The 15,759-nt window shown below is 42.6% G+C and overlaps 1 protein-coding gene and 1 long non-coding RNA gene across 12 annotated transcripts in view; one reads left to right on the top strand and one right to left on the bottom strand.

Annotated features, from left to right (window-relative positions):
* Positions 1–6,454, top strand: part of LOC122865018 — a 60,854-nt gene extending 54,400 nt beyond the window's left edge. Inside the window, exon 3 of the long non-coding RNA XR_006375369.1 lies at positions 6,343–6,454. This is a non-coding gene — a long non-coding RNA (uncharacterized LOC122865018). The remainder of the gene's footprint in view (positions 1–6,342) is intronic.
* Positions 3,097–15,759, bottom strand: part of hivep1 (HIVEP zinc finger 1) — a 59,987-nt gene continuing 47,324 nt past the window's right edge. For all 11 annotated transcript variants that reach the window (XM_044172912.1, XM_044172914.1, XM_044172916.1 and 8 more), the window contains 6 exons: positions 7,829–13,620; positions 7,592–7,725; positions 7,297–7,472; positions 6,371–6,472; positions 5,093–5,625; positions 3,097–4,820 (listed from right to left, as the gene is read on the bottom strand). In XM_044172912.1, the coding sequence (XP_044028847.1) occupies positions 3,696–4,820; positions 5,093–5,625; positions 6,371–6,472; positions 7,297–7,472; positions 7,592–7,725; positions 7,829–13,620 (7,862 nt within the window). In that variant the 3' untranslated portion in view covers positions 3,097–3,695. The remainder of the gene's footprint in view (positions 4,821–5,092; positions 5,626–6,370; positions 6,473–7,296; positions 7,473–7,591; positions 7,726–7,828; positions 13,621–15,759) is intronic.

Genomic DNA, 15,759 nt, shown 5'->3' on the forward strand with positions numbered 1-15,759 from the left:
AGTGAAAGTAGAATAAAAAGTGTACTTTGTAAATCTTATTAATTGCAACAATGAAAGTACTTCTAATTAGATAGTTCAGCCCAGTCTAAAGTTGCACTTTTGTCACATATTGAAGTTTGAACTTTGACACCCAGTCCTCTCTGTGTACATACACTGCTGCAGACAAAGAAGTTGCCTGGCAGGAGGGGATTTTGCCCTTTGCATGATCTGAACTGGAGAACTGAGTTGGAATAAAAAAATCTAAATTTAATACACCTCGTTCTCTGTCTCTAAGAATAAGAATATAGTATTATAGGGTATATTGTATTATAAAACTTAAATTGGACTCTACACCCAACATTACATAACCAGTGCAAACATCTTTATCTGAGGTCCTTTTTGAGCAGGATTCTTGCTGGAGGTTAAACATTTCAACGGGTAGTTAAATGGCATGAGCTGGAGGAAGTGTCTTATTAATATACAATCAGTAGTGCTTGACATAAAGATGTGTACATATAAAAATCAATATTTGTAATCTACGAGGTAATCTGTCATCCTGATTGTGTGATGTTTGCAGTGAATATATACGGTTCTGTTGGCCGTGTACCTGGTGCTCCACAACTGCTGTGTTATAATAATTGAAGAGTGATTACTGAAAGCACAAACAAGCTCCAAAGTGGCTGTTAATCTAATGGTTTCCCTCCACCACCAATTGTAATAAACTGTGGAAACCGAGGAGTATTTCCCTAAATAACATAGTCAGAGACACTCTGCTGGGGGCAGAGGTGGAAAATTTACCTTGTTTGTGTGTGCGTGCATGCTCAAAGTGGAAAAGTCTTAGGTGAAGTATCCTGACATGCTGTAGCTCTGAGGCCCCTAATCAGAGGCCGGTGTTGAGAGTTTCCACTGGCCAGGGGAACAGCTTGTGCTAATGGCAGGAGGAGCATATTTCTTCATTCAGGACAGAAACAACCCAGTAGAGTAGCATTCGAGGCAGCTTTGGTTCAAATTTGGACACTCAATTTTGGCCAGTTTAGCCATGCAGCTGCTGCGGTGTAAGATTTGTTCTGACCATTCTTGAGTTGTCGATCTGGTGGGCTCTTCACTTCATCAGCCTGCATTTTGTTTTCTCAGCATTAGCAGATAATGACCTCTAGGGGTCTCTGTTTGCTTTGCAACAGCTTCCCCCACAGGTTTCAGTCAGCCCTGTGGGAGGAGGGGGTGGGACGATGGGGTCTGTACTGTAGATGAATGAGTCACCTTCTGAATGGAGTGCAACAAGCAGTTTATCGCTGCAAAGCCTCTTGAGATGAGAGAGATGTTTCCCTCATTGAGGCCAGATTGCTATGTTTGGTCCTGGTCCTCTCAGAGCTCTTTACCATGACTCTTCTCGTAGGTGTAAAATAAAACAAATACAACAATTTATTAATCAAGTGCCACTCATTTGATTGGCAACTAGTGATTTTTGATTAGGTGGTATTGTGACGATGAGAGGATCACGAGGTTGTCTCCTGAAGATTGAATCTAAGTGATATTTGCTGTATAGTACGTCACCCTTTATTGGAACTGGGACATTGAATTGTTTTACTGTATGCGGCATGAAATTCTTACATTATTTTGTCATCATATAAAATAAAGTAGTGATATTGCAATTCCTCCCTCTGTTGAGCTGTCTGTAAAAAGGCTGGAAAGCAGAGCAGCACTGCTGAAGCACACTTACCTAATATAATCATAGTGGTAGTAAAGGAGCTGAAGGTCTTACCAATTGAGACAATCACATAACCAGCTATTTATTTTAAGAATCTGAATTCTCTGTCATGTAAGAAGCTCTATTTGGGCTCTGCAGCGCATGTCAAGGAGTGTGGATGGTTCAGACGTTGCACAGTTGCTGTTAATGATTAAATATTAACTATGAATATCTTTTGCTGGAGAGTAACTTGTAATTTATTAAAATAATTACACACAAATGTTAATCTAGTTACCCAGATTATAGCAGGTTGATGTTTTTTGTTTGTTTTTTTTACACTGAGCTGTGGTTGCTTGGATGTACTAGCCATGATGTCAGTGATAGCTATTTAAAACTAATTTTGGAGTGAAATAGTTTAATCAATAATGAAAATAATTACCAACACCAAAGATATTCTGTTTATTATCATAGAAGAAAAAACAGAAAATAGCGAACGCAAAAAGCTTTCCAACTTGCGTTGGTCTGTGTTGCGTTGGTTCCTGATGTAGCTCTGCAAGTGGGTCAATGCGGTCTGCTCTTTCTGTGACAGACCCACAGACGCTGTTGCTTTTTTTGACTCATACAAATACACAGCACATTAGCTTTATGAGGTAGAGTCAACTGCACATCTGTAATTCCGCTTCTAGAGACGTCTCCTCTTCCTCAGTGAAACCCCTCTGGGGTAAAGTACAGTAACTGTTCACTAATGAAACCGACAGCATCCTGCAGATTACCGTACTGCTTTCTTCTGGAGAGACCTCTTGATCTAAGAATTAGTTTAAGTTTACTTTCACTAATTACATAACCATGCGTGCCTATTGAGCAGTAGTACTATATCAGCATACTTAATGCCCAGTTCAAAGTAAAATTCAGTGAGCTGATATACTGGGGCGCTGGGAGCAGCTGAGTGGAAATGACATATGGCTCTGAAGGAATGGAAGAAGAAAAAGTATTGCGAGGGAATGCAAAAGTAGTCCTCAAAAATTCTCGCCATGACCTTTAGGGGGCGCCGTAGAAACCACCGAATTTGTCATTGTTGCTTAAAAATTAGTAGAATGATTAATCATATCAAAATTGTTGCAGGTCAAATTCTAATATGTTATGGAAAATGTGCTACTTACAATATTAAATGTGACAGTCAACAGCATAATAGATAATAAACATACATTTCCTAAGAATCTGTTCAACACCACAGTTCCACTTTTAACACTCACTGCGCTTACAATAGTTGTATTGACCTATTTAATTTCTTGATTGTTAGAATTAATACTGTCTATGATTCAAGCGTGAATGAATACCTGTCATCTATAATTGACATCCAGTCCACCTTAAAATGTGTAGTGACAATGTGTTTCTAGTGTTTAACAACTGACAAAATACAGTGACACCACTTCAATGTTTGTAAACAAATTTTTACTTATACAGTTAAGAATATTGATACAGCAATGTAAAGCTACCATAATGCACATACCTATGGACTTATGAATCATAATGGGCACTAGATGGATTATAATAAATAGTTGAACACAACATCTGTACACAGAAACATTGCCCCATAATCCATAGAAATGTACATATACCAGTACAACATTTATAACTCCATAAATTTACGAATGACAAATCCTCCAAAATAAAATTGATATCCTCCATATGCCTCTCTTTACTTCTATTTTTTTGAAATAAACACAAGCAACTACTGAATTTATAAGGAATTATGTACAGGTTCCTAAACAAGAAACTCCATAAAGGCACAATTGTCTATACAACATGTACAAAACAAGAAACTGTCTGGAGCTGACAAAAAAAAGTAAAAAATAAAATGATTGGTCATCATTATAATTATCATGTGATTGCACATACAATATGAATGTCAGCATCTGTGCTTTGAAAGGTGATTTGCAAAGAAACAAACCCCTGAAAAGTGTTATCAGTCTTACAAAGTGACAAGAATTACAAAAAGAGAACAAGAAGAGCTTTCCACGTGGGGTTTTCAGGTGGCAATGACCAGTCTGTCTTCATCATCACTGGATACCTCATTATAGTCATCAATTACCTTCTGCCAGCTGGTCACTGGCGGAGGTCTAGGATGTGCAGGATCACTAGCTCCCTCAACTGGTGACTCCTTAGCACTGTCTGCTCGGCTCTCAGGAGCTGGTGATTGATGTTGCTGTGGGGATTTCTTTCTTTCTTCCCTCTCAACAGTCTGTATGAGCTCTGCTCCGCTGCTAACTCTGGGGCTAGCCCTGCTGCCTGAGGTCACTTCTGGAGAGCTGCTGACCTTGAAATGGGTGGTCGGTGAAGCAGGCATGCAGCTTTGTACAGAACCAAGGCCATGCTCATTTTGAGATGGCTGTGCTCCTGGAGCTTCAGGGCTGCCCTGACTCTCTGAGGACCCAGCGAGAGGACTAAGGGTGGATAGAGGGCTGAGAGAAGGAATGATGGCAGGCAGGGCGATGTTAACTATCTGCAGGCCTGGGACGTGTGTCTGGGGGCCGGTGCTGCTTTGGGAGGTGGGGTTGGCAGCTAAAACCTGAAGCCCGAGGGTGGCATTGAGGGTGAGCCCTTGCTGGTTCAGCAGCTGGGTGGATGCCAGGCCTGTGTTGGTCAGCCCCATGAGGTTAAGTGTCTCCAGACCTACTGGCTGTATTGTTTGAGCCTGCAGGCCAGTGACCTGCCCTAGGGGGAAGCAGGGCACAACACTACTGATTGGTTCCTGGACCACAAGTGGCTGGGTTTGCAAACCCTCTGGTTTGAGTGGAGTGTTTTGAGCTGGTAACGGGCTTGTGTTTCTGTGAATGACGCTCACTGCAGGTATGGTGAGCTGGACGGGGCCAGCCTGGATTGGTACAAAGGTGGAGTAAGCTGCCAGGCCAGCGGGCACCAGCTGGATCCCCCCAACTGGGACCATGCTGTAAGAGGAGCGAGAAGGCTGCTGGGAGTGCAGGGGCAGGTGACTGAACAGGTGGGTCTGGGTCTCTGTTCCTGGTGTTTGGGATAAACCCTGTGGGGGGAAGTGCATGGGACCATGAGAAGCATAGGAGGAAGTCTGAGTGCTCCGGTCCACTGGTATGCCTACTTCACTGGTTACCACAGCAGGAGTGGCAGAGGTGGTGTCCTGTGAAAAGAGACAAATATTCTGTATTATTTCTTGACCTGTTGTGGCACAATCCTACAAGATTTTATAGATGTTAAGATGAAATTGTATTTGGATCGATTCACCAAGCCTAATCAGAATTAATAAGGCTATTCACCTTTTTTCAGAGCATTCACAGGAGCTTTGTGCAAGTGCCTCGCATACAGGATTCAAAGCTAAGGGTATGGATAGGAAAGAATGGAGGCAGGCAGGGAGGGGTGGAGAGAGACACAATGAGAATACATGGGTCTCACCTGGCCTAGCTTGGAGACCTTGCCTGGCACTGGGGGACTAGGGGGCACCTCAAAGTCAGGGTAGTCGATGGACATCTGCCTGCATGGTGACACTGGGCTCATCATGTGCACTGACTCTGTGTCTGAGGTGTACGAGTCGGATGTGGTGGCAACAGGCAGAGGAGAGTAAGGGAGGGGCATTGGGCTGTAGCAGGACCCAGAGATGGATATCTGCTTGCTCAGGGACACAGGGCTCATCATGGGGACAGATTCTGAGTCTGATGTGTGGGATTCAGGAGCTGGAGGCTGGGAGAGATGTAGAGAGACTGAGCTGATTGACATCTGGGCTAGGAGGGCGCTAGGAGGGACTTCAGCCTCTTTGGAAGGGATATGCTGCGGGCTGGCGGAGACAGAAGGGTTGGTAGACAGGCCAGACTCTGCCTGGCTGTCCTCCTCTTCCTCCTCGTTGTCATCATTCTCCTCATCATCAGGTCCATCAGAATCATCACCATCTGAATCTTGACGGTCAGCACTGCTGACCTGACTCCGGTCTCCTGTAGGTGAGAGAATATGTAAGAAGGAAATCTATTCCTGGTATCCCACAGAACATATGAGTCATCAGAGCTGTTAGAAAATAGATAGGCCCTCTGGTAGTACTGAACCACTTTCATTCATTAAAGATCTTCTATTATCACATAGTGAGAAAATCCACCACTAAGAATGCAATTCAGTGATGTTTTGTGCTGCTGCTGCATAGTTTCACACCCTAGATCACCATACGCCCCTGAGCTCCATCACAGGCAGAGGAGGAAAAACAAATATGCTCTTGGAGACTGGGACCATAGAATGCTTTCAGGCAGCTTCTCTCCCTGTTTTGTTTTTTTTGCTTTTTTCTAAAATTAGACGCAGCAATTTCCTCTTTCTAAACGCTGTGCATGCTGCCCACATGCGCTTTGAGTTAACAGAGGAAGAAGCTGCATTTAGAATTTCTAATTAGACCGTGGCAAAGCTATTGATCGACATAGCAACAGCGCACAAGCAGGGACAATCCGTGTTTATCTCATGCCATTAACAGGAGAACTATTTAAAGAATGGTAATCCTGTTGTTTGAAACCAAAGCAAATGAGGTAAACAAGACCTATCTCTATTAAGTCATTACTACATTTGTAACAATATACTGTAAATAAACCCCTGAAATTACAGAGAAATTGTTTTTTTGGGATAAATTATGGCTTTGGAGCACACAATGATCCTTCTGTATTTCCCTCTAGGCTAAGGCTGTGCAGTGAAGCACTGTACCTGAGTCCTCTGCATCCTGATCCTCAATGAGACCCGCAGGAACCCCCATCTCCATGCATTTCTTACTGTGGGCCTTGGATTTCATGTGCTTGGTCAGATTTCCTGCAAGAAGAGAGGTAGTAAGGTCTTATGGGTGGGTAGAGCTTGAACAATAGCACAGAAGGAGTTTATGTAAGAGAATGCGGTCTTTGGGCAAGCTGTATGTAAAGGGTGAGTAACTGATAAAGACATTTTTAAATGAACGTGGGTTGCTCTGACACCAAGTACTGTTCTGCAGTGTGGCGTGGGTAGGCAAGTTCGATAAAGAATGGTGAGTCATACTGTCTTGGTTTAAGAAATGGTGAAACATCTTTAATTTTATAGCTCTTAAAAGGAAGAAGTAAACTGTAGCAGTTCAAGGCTATTAAAATATATTGCCTAAAATGTAAATTGTGGTGAAAACAAATTGTATGTTCAGATCAGTGTATGCAAATATAATTTTATTAAAATTTGTGGTACTAAATTTATCATTTTGTACAGTATGTGTGTATAGCTATCCAGTAATTTAGAACCACATGCAGTGCAGTATATTATAAGACAAGGCAATTGTTTTGCAAAAACATTAGATTTTGAGAAATCCCATAGATGTACTATATTTACGTGACCTGAGAATACATTACAATTATTATACATTATTTTCTAGGGATGTTTCTTTATGTATTTATTTAATTTTGTATAATTGATTATTGTGAAAGTACTGAGAATTACACACCTCTTCACTACATTTAAGAAAGAAAATTAATCAAGACGTTCAAACTTCTTGGTTGATAGGAAAATATTGCATTGATAAAAGCATCTTTATCATATCATGACCTATGTACACAAGTAAAAGGAGTAGTGGCTTTAGATTTGTAGCTTTGAACACTGATCAACTACTGAGCTCTAACCTTTTGTCTTGAAGGAGAAGTTGCAGTGGACACAGTGGTATGGCCGGACATCAGAGTGGGTGCGGATGTGTTTGCGCAGCATGCTGGGCTTTTTGCAGCGGATTCCACATTCCTCACAGATGTATTTACCTCGTCCACGCCCACGTACGTAAACATACTCCTCATTAGATTTGTATCTATTGGGTTGCAATAGAACCATGAGGGACACATAAAATAGGAAGACAAACACATTAAAAAAAGCAAATAAGATTTCTAAATTGTAATATAATATAAAATGTATCGTTTTGAATCATACCCGCCATCAAATATTTTGACCCGTCTTGGTTCTGTTTTAGAGGCAGAGTCCTTGTCTGATTCGTTGCTGGCCTGAGTTTCTGGTTGCACTTTACTTCTGGTTTCAACTGATATAGACTTCTGGGTTATTGGCACCTGCAGGGAGAAGAAGTGATTGATGTATTTATTTGATCTGATTCAAGAAACAAGGCAGCAGTAGAAGAGAAACATAAAAATGTTACAGAAAATTAGTTCTTACCCTGGGCATGACGTCTTTCAGCTTGCCTGAGTAAGACAAGATGTCAGATTTCCCACTAGTTCTTATGGCTGAGGTGTAGTGTATTTTCTTGGAGCTCTGCTTGGAGTCAAACAGAGACATGACCACCTTGGTGGGCAACCCAAGTGGGTTATGGTTGTTGGGGTTGACTGTCCAGACAGCATATGCTGAAGTCTTCAGGTCAGTCTGTGGAACATGAAGAGGTTTCCTCTTCATCAAGAAACACCATGTGAAAGTGGTGGCAGTCTTCAGGCTGGGGAAAGACAGGCGATGACTGTCTTTTGTGTTAACCACAGACACAGATGTCGTCAGTTTCATCTGACTACCGTGGAAACTGCAGGGCCTGATCGGAGATTTGGCAGGAGTCCACCTCTGTTCCTCAGCTTTCTCTTGGGGCTTCAGAGTGTTATTAGCTGGCATGGAGGTGCCCTGGCTACCACGTGTAGTATTCAGGGCAGGACCTGCCTCCTCATGAATAACAATGCTTGTGTCTTTTTCCAGCCCAGCACTGTCAGGTGACATAGGCTTAACGTCATCAGTAGCCTCTGAGTCCTTCTCCCCATCTGATTTAACCTGCAGTAGAGGTGGGGCCTCAGTTTCAATGGGACTGTCCACCGGTTCCGTTGTGCAAACCTGCCTAACAAGTGTTAGCTTCCGCTGTCTGGTAACCTCTGACATCTTGGAATTAAGATAATTGACTGACCTGCCATCAGTTAGACAGGCCACACCATGCTCATCCTTAGCCCGTTTTTGGTGCTTTTCCATGTAGATGTCCAAGCTGTTGGCAGGTGACAACATTCGTTTACTTGAGGCAGTGGGTTCCTGCTGTGGGCATAGAGTTACTGATGCTAGTTTCTGTGTGCAATGCAAAGACCCAAGAGAAGGTGCTCGTTCTCCAGCATGGTTATGAGTGCTGACTGTTTTAGTTTGAGTCCTATCCTTCTTTGGAGTTGGTACAGCATGGCTATCACTATCTACACTGTGATTGGATGAGATGCTATTTTTATTGGACACACAGGGAGCAGGGTGCATCTGCTCATGAGTTATGAGGATCCGTGGCAATGGTAAAGCACCTGCTTGGGTCTGATCAAATGGGTCCCTATGCTGTTCACCTGACAGAACAACAGTCTGTGTCTTAATCTCAGAGGCCTGTTGATTGGCTTGAGCAACATATACATTTTGGAGTACATCTGACGATTTTGACATGCTCAAAATTGGATTGGCAATAGGTATTGTTAAAACTGGCAAGGCTATCTGAGTTCCCTGCGTGTTGGAGAATGAAAATGTTTGGCTTGTTCTCAGAGCAGGACACTGCAGTTGGTATTTGGGCACAAAACATTTCTTTTCTTCAGAGTCGGCTGGTTTGTTTTGGACATTCTCACGACAAACTAAGATCTGGCTCAGCGGTTGTTGTATCTTTTGGCATATTTGAACCCTTGATGTTTGATGCCAAGGGTGTGGAAGGCCATGGACTTGAGGCTGCTGAGTTGGGCTACCCAAATGAATGCTTTGCACCATTTGCTCATTCTTTTGCAGGGGTGGTTCTCCAGTATGCAGGATAAAAGGCTGAGCCATGGTGCGCCTATTGGCAATGTGAATCTGCTGGGATCTATTCTGAGTTAAAGAGCTAACATTTGTAATGGGAGGTTTGTCAAGAGGTATGACTTTCCGAACAGGTTGTTGACTCTCTGGGCCTATCTTTAAAGACATTTGACGAACTAATGGCCCCCGCCTTCTTTCAATGAGTGGCACCTGGGGAACCTGGGAGATTTGTCCACTTTTCGGCTGGCCAACAGGTGACAGAGATCTTCTGGGAGATACATTGCCACAGTCAAAGGACTTGCTACGGTAGTCAGATGAAATCTCCACAGAGGGTTGCGTACAAGTGATCTGTTCAGATGCGGCACGCCTCATCATTCCAGGAACACCAAGGGTGTTGAAGGCTGTTGGCAAACCATGAGGCTCTGAAATTTTGCTGACACACTCCCCTCTAGAAGGACTCTCTGACCTAGATGGCTCATCTCTGTCCAAAGAGGCTGAGATGCTGGAACAACGAGAAAGACTACTGTCCCTGCTGAGGCTTCGCGAGAGACTGGACTCAAAACTGGATTCACCTGAGGAGTGGTCCATTTGAGCAAGACGAATTCTTTTCTTTTTTGGTGGAAGTTTCTCTGCTGGTAACTTTGATAAACTCTCACTTCTCTGAGGCCAGTTGAACTGATCTGCAAGCTTTTCTGCTGGCTCAGTACTCTGTGTTTCATGCTCCCTGTCGGGCTCCTCTGTGACCAGAATCTCAGGAACTTGGATGTTATTTTGACGAACTAGACGAGACTGATGGACAGGAGTAGAGTTTTCACCAACTGCTGCTACTGCTCCATCAGTGCATTGTTCCTTCCTTTGTTTTCCATAGTCAGCACTCTTGGGTTTGGATATTTTTTCATGGTAGGTGTCAGCTGAGACATTTGCTATTGCATCTGTTTTGAGCTTGTTCAGGGTATCCTTCTCCATACTATCAACAGGAGAGGCCCTGTCAATAGATTCTGTCTCAAATGAATTGGGTCTGCTGAGAGAGTTGGTGTGTCTAATGACTGAAGTACCACTGCCTTGCCTTTGCAGGTCTCCTTTAGTAGAGGTGCTGATTTGGGTCTCTCGTATTGGTGACAGTCTGGAATCTGAAGTATTAATACCTCTTGCTACGAGCTGAATCTGAGGTAGCTTTGACTGGTTGTTCTTGGGCTGTATGTCTACTATTACAGCATGCTGAGAAAAGGTCTGACTTGCCAGAGCTGTTGGTAGCTCAAAACTAACTGAACAAGGTGGAATGGTGTCAGTAGGAGATTGATCATCCTCATCTCCGACACTTTTCATTTTCCTTCTCTTCCTAATTGATGTCTGTTGATCAAGTATTCCCGAACCACTAGCTGATCTAGGGACTATGGGCTGCGGTATGTTAACATGAAAAACATCTTGATCAGTTTCTTTAACAGCGATTGGCTTGTTTTTTGGACCATGAAGCTCAGAGCAATAGAATTTCTTATGAGTTTCAAAATTCTCTAACTTTCTGTACCGGTTCCGACAAGTTTCACACTCATACATTGTGCCTTTATTCTGCTGAGGCTTTCTGTTTCTGTCCTGATGGTGCTCAAAAGATCTGCTTCTTTGCATCAGTTCTGTAGAACTGCTTGGACCATGATAGCCCTCATCCATGGAGCGAACAGTAGGGAGGCCATGCCCCTCACTTGTAGAAAAGTCCTCCACTGCTGCTTGTCTGACTAAGGTACGAGAATGTATTGCTGGATTTGGGGTTGATGGGGCTGATGAAAATACATCATCATTCAACGAACTAATTTTGTCATCAAATGACTGACAAATTCGCAAAGGGTGGGGCAGGGGGGCAACATTAAGGGGAAGAGCAGCGTGTCCTGGTGTAGTAGGCATAGAGTTACTCCTCGTTATTGGCAAACAATCCATTGGCGGGTATTGAGAAGGTACAGAGAGAAGAAATACTGGCTTTGATTTATCTGTGGGAGTGAATGGGGACTTAGGGATGTCTGAGCTTGAACTTGACCTTCTTCCCATTGGTTTAAGATCAAACTGAAAAGAGTCTTTAAATATGTATGATTTAGGGGAGTCTATGCTACCTCTCCTTGAGAGAGATGTCCTCCTTGGCTTCACACTGTCCAGCTGCTTGTTGTCAACAACTGCCTCATTATCAGATATCAACTTTGAAATTCGTTCTTCCAGAGAGAGTGCTTTGACTTCTAATGGTGGACGCATCTGTCCTTCTGTGGCCCGTGCCTTTTGCTCAGCTGCTACATGCATTACTGTGGCAACCACAGGAGGGAGATTGGGAAGAGCATTCTTAGCAATGTCAATGTCCACTGGTGGAGTTATCTTAACAAATGGACTGGGTGGACTCATTGCCTGGTCAGCACTTTCAGAACGTGAGAAATAGCCAGAATCTGTACTTCCCAAACTGCGGGGACTAAGTAGACACTTAGTCTGTTGCTGTTGAGAAAAGTCTGTTGCTTGTTGCCTCTGAAGCTGAGCATGTCCACCCAACAGTGGAGACTTGCACTGTTGGTCTTCGTCTTCACTCACAATGTCCAGTGAGGGATTTGTACCATCCACCTCTTTAAGAGATGACAGGACTGTGATGCTTGATCTCAGATTGGCAGTCTGAAATTCTCGTTGTCGTTGTGCAGCAGCTTGCTCAGGTGCTGCACCTGTAACTCTCGGGCTATCTGCCCTCAGCGGAGAGACATTAACTGGGTATACAACAACTTTTGGAAGTGCAGCTGTCACTTTGGGCTCATGAGCCCTCTGACCAGGGGCTGGTTTAATTGACTCAAACACAGCCGATGAGTCAGCTTCCCCATGGCTTGCTTGGGTTGTACCTGCACTCTGTAAACTATTTTCAGACAGAGCTGCCACACTGCTCTGTGATGAGTCAGGGTCCAAGTCTGCAGTACTGCCATCCTCATCACTGTCCCCACTCTCCTCCGCCTCAGAATGTGTTCCAAGGGCTTTGTCAGATTCTTGAGATAACGATCCACCTCCAGATTCAGAGCGTGCAATGAGACCCAGTTTTATAGCATGTGCATGTGATTTCTTGTGCTTGTACAAGTTGCTCTTGGTTTTGAATGAGAACCCACAAGTAACACAGGGGTATGGTCTTTCTCCTGTGTGAGACCTGATATGTTTGAGCAGCACACTGGGTTTTGCACATGCCCGGCTGCAGTATTCACAAACATACTTTCCTGGTTTCTTAGGCTTTTGGTCCTTGTAATGCTGTTCAGCACCAAAGTTCATTACAGTGGTCATCTGAACCTGGTTGCTGCCAGGTGTAACTGGGACCTGAATGGTGCTGGGAACACTTGCTGAAAGGGACTGGCATGTGTGCACAACTGGTGGTTGGCTTTGTGGCAAAGTATTGGAGCCTGAGGGAACAGGTGCATGGGTTATAGTGGATGGTCCAGTATTAAAGCTCATGTGCAAGCTAGGTTTTTCTGGATTTGAAGCAACGGGCATAAAATGCGGTGTAGCAAGCGGAGAGGACTGCATGGGAGTAACCTGTGTAGATGTCTGCACATTTCCCTGTAGTGGTGCAGCAATGCCAATAAAGTTGCCTTGTTTGTCAATATAATAAGTCTGCATATGGGAAGGTTGGGTCTGGAGACCAACATTGACAGCTGGCATTGTTGTTAATTCACCACTAGATTGAGCATTAAGGGTGGAAGCTGGTTTTCCGATGGCCTGCAATGAGTTTTTCCTCTCAGCCAGTGTACTAAAGTCAGGCTCCATGGCCTTAAGTAGAACATCAAGTGGTGCACTGCTGTGGTAAGGATCTCCCTCAAAGCTGGGGTCTTGGCTCTTGCTGTCTTTGGGCTGAGACACTTTAGCAGTAATCAAAGAGCCCTCCTCACCATCAGTGGGCTCAAGTGATGGTTGCCTAGAGGACCTTTCTTCCTCCTTCAGCCTTTCAGCGTCAGTGGAAAATGACCCCTTGTGAGGGGATGCTGCAACTGGTTGGGCATATTGTGGGTCACTTTTCCCACTGGGTGATGTTGAAGGATGGTGGGAAGGACTGTTGGAGGAGGAGCAGCCAGAAGGTGTAGTTTCCTTGGATGGTGCACCAGTTTCAGATGTTTTTAACTGTAGCGGCTTCTTCACTGGAGACTTTGGAATTTTGTCCAGCCGATTCTCTGCAACAACCTTTTTCCTCTTAAGGCCTTTTATGTTATCTGCATTTCTTCGACTGCTTTCAGATATCCCTGTGGAGAAAGAGACAGAAAAGCAGAGTGAGCACAATAACACCATCTTTTTGTCATTTTTTTAGCAAAACACTCTACCATATGGGCAGAGTGAGTTCAAAAGTCCCTTCTGAGAAAATAAATTCTGTTTCGTGTACTGGGTTGTTGAAATTTCATCATTTGCTTATGAAACCAGTACCACTTCAATTAGTGACTGCAGATAATTTTAGCATGTTGTATTTGATTTAGGGACCAGAATCTTTAGACATTTAGTCATTTGGTTTAAAAATAGCCTATTTCCAAATTAGTAAGATGGTGGAGAAGAGAGAGTCCAGCAATACTCAAAGCTTGGTCTTGTGTTTTTTTGGCTAGTCAATTAGATAACGGTCAGCAATATAATTTAATTTTCATTCCTAATTTCTGTCAACAGTTTAGTATGTGGAAGAAAACAATACATACAGTTTCCCCCCCAAAAAATGATTATGATAATGTGATTTTTATGGCAGACATTTAGCATCTATTGATAAGCATCAACTGATCAGTTATCAAGTTGAATTACTATACTTGTCATTTATTAGTAACAGTTGCTTTATAACAGTTTTCTGCAAACAGAGGACAAAATGAAGACATATTTCTTTCTTAGACCAAAAAAAAATAACAACCATGTACTGTTTCAGTTACTAAAGTAGTTTGAATGTTTATATATGTAGTACCTCATAATTAGACTACCTTTATTTTACTCCTCCCTATTGTGAAAAGTATGTTTAATTATCATTCTACGCCATATTAACTGTGCAAACTCTAGTGAGCATTTGGGTTTTAGACTGCTGAACACTGCATTCAGACTGAATCAAAACTAATTCTTGTTTGTATGTCTCTATAGCAAAGCAATTCAATCATTCTTAAAACCAGCAATTTAATGCTGATGAACATACAGAACATGTGTATAATTAACAGTTTAATTATAGTGCAATACAATTACATAATTGATATAGAACATTCATGGCCTTTATATGAAACAAAATCTTGTACTCAGCAGCAATTTAAGTGTTGTAACTTAAAGATAACAAGCATAACCCTTCCACATGACATTTCTGAAACGCTTTCACTAAAGCTGAATGCCGTAACTGTATTTTCATCGGTTTTATCAATAACTTCTTTTGTTGAAATTGGATGGGGTTTAGACACTTTTATTTATTTGCTGTGTGACTAATACCACAGAGTCCCACGCTTCATTACATAATTAAGGATAATTTTTTTCCTTTCAGACTGTCGACGTATGGAGGTTCGGCTGATCAGAAAAATTTAATAACAAACATATCTAAGAGTGAGTTCTAAGAGTTCAACTGCATTGTTATAATAATGCAGCACTGTTTTTAAAACGGCACACCCATACCATGGTGTTCATAATTTGTCGTGTTGGCCCTGCAATAGTGATTCAGTATTCAAAGTGTTTTTAAGGACATGTTGCATAAGATTAGCATGCCCTGTCACAGTTTCCTGGCTTGTGTAGGTATTTCCCAAGATGAGGTCAGGGTTCCTCCTTCAAGGCCTCTAGCATAATTAGATTGAGGAACGCCTTGTCTTTACATAAGTTAAGCCATTCTCCACACAAACATGCAACCAATAAGCATTTAAAGCAGCACACAACCAATATAAAATGTTTTCAAAGGAAACCCTGTGATTTTTAAATAACTCATTCTAAAAAGATGCCTCACAAAGAAACACATTTGTATCCAATGCTGCTGAAAGACATGGGAAAAGGATTAGTTCGTTCTGCCCACTACTGGGACAAGTGTGCAAAATAGATTCCATGACTTCACCACAACTTTTCCATCATAAAAAGTACTTCTTAAACAAACATTTGTCACTGTCTATCTTCAAAAGCTTCAAAATTCATCCGGTGAGCAAATTCTGTCAATCAGTAGTAAAGCTTGATATTATTTTTCCTCCCCTCTCAATGATCACACATTTTAAATTCTCTAATTATTCAACTGACGTATGAAGCATGTGATTGTTAGTGTAAAATAAAGCCTTAATGATCAAGTGTGAAAGAGCTACTGACAGAATTAACTTCTTTTTAAAGGCCGTTGTCAAAGGGATTAACCTTTGAATGGCAGGCATGGACATCAGTACCTGCTGTAGTGTGAGAGGGGGATT

This window comes from Siniperca chuatsi, linkage group LG17, assembly GCF_020085105.1.
Source record: "Siniperca chuatsi isolate FFG_IHB_CAS linkage group LG17, ASM2008510v1, whole genome shotgun sequence".
Classification (NCBI taxonomy): Eukaryota; Metazoa; Chordata; class Actinopteri; order Centrarchiformes; family Sinipercidae; genus Siniperca; species Siniperca chuatsi.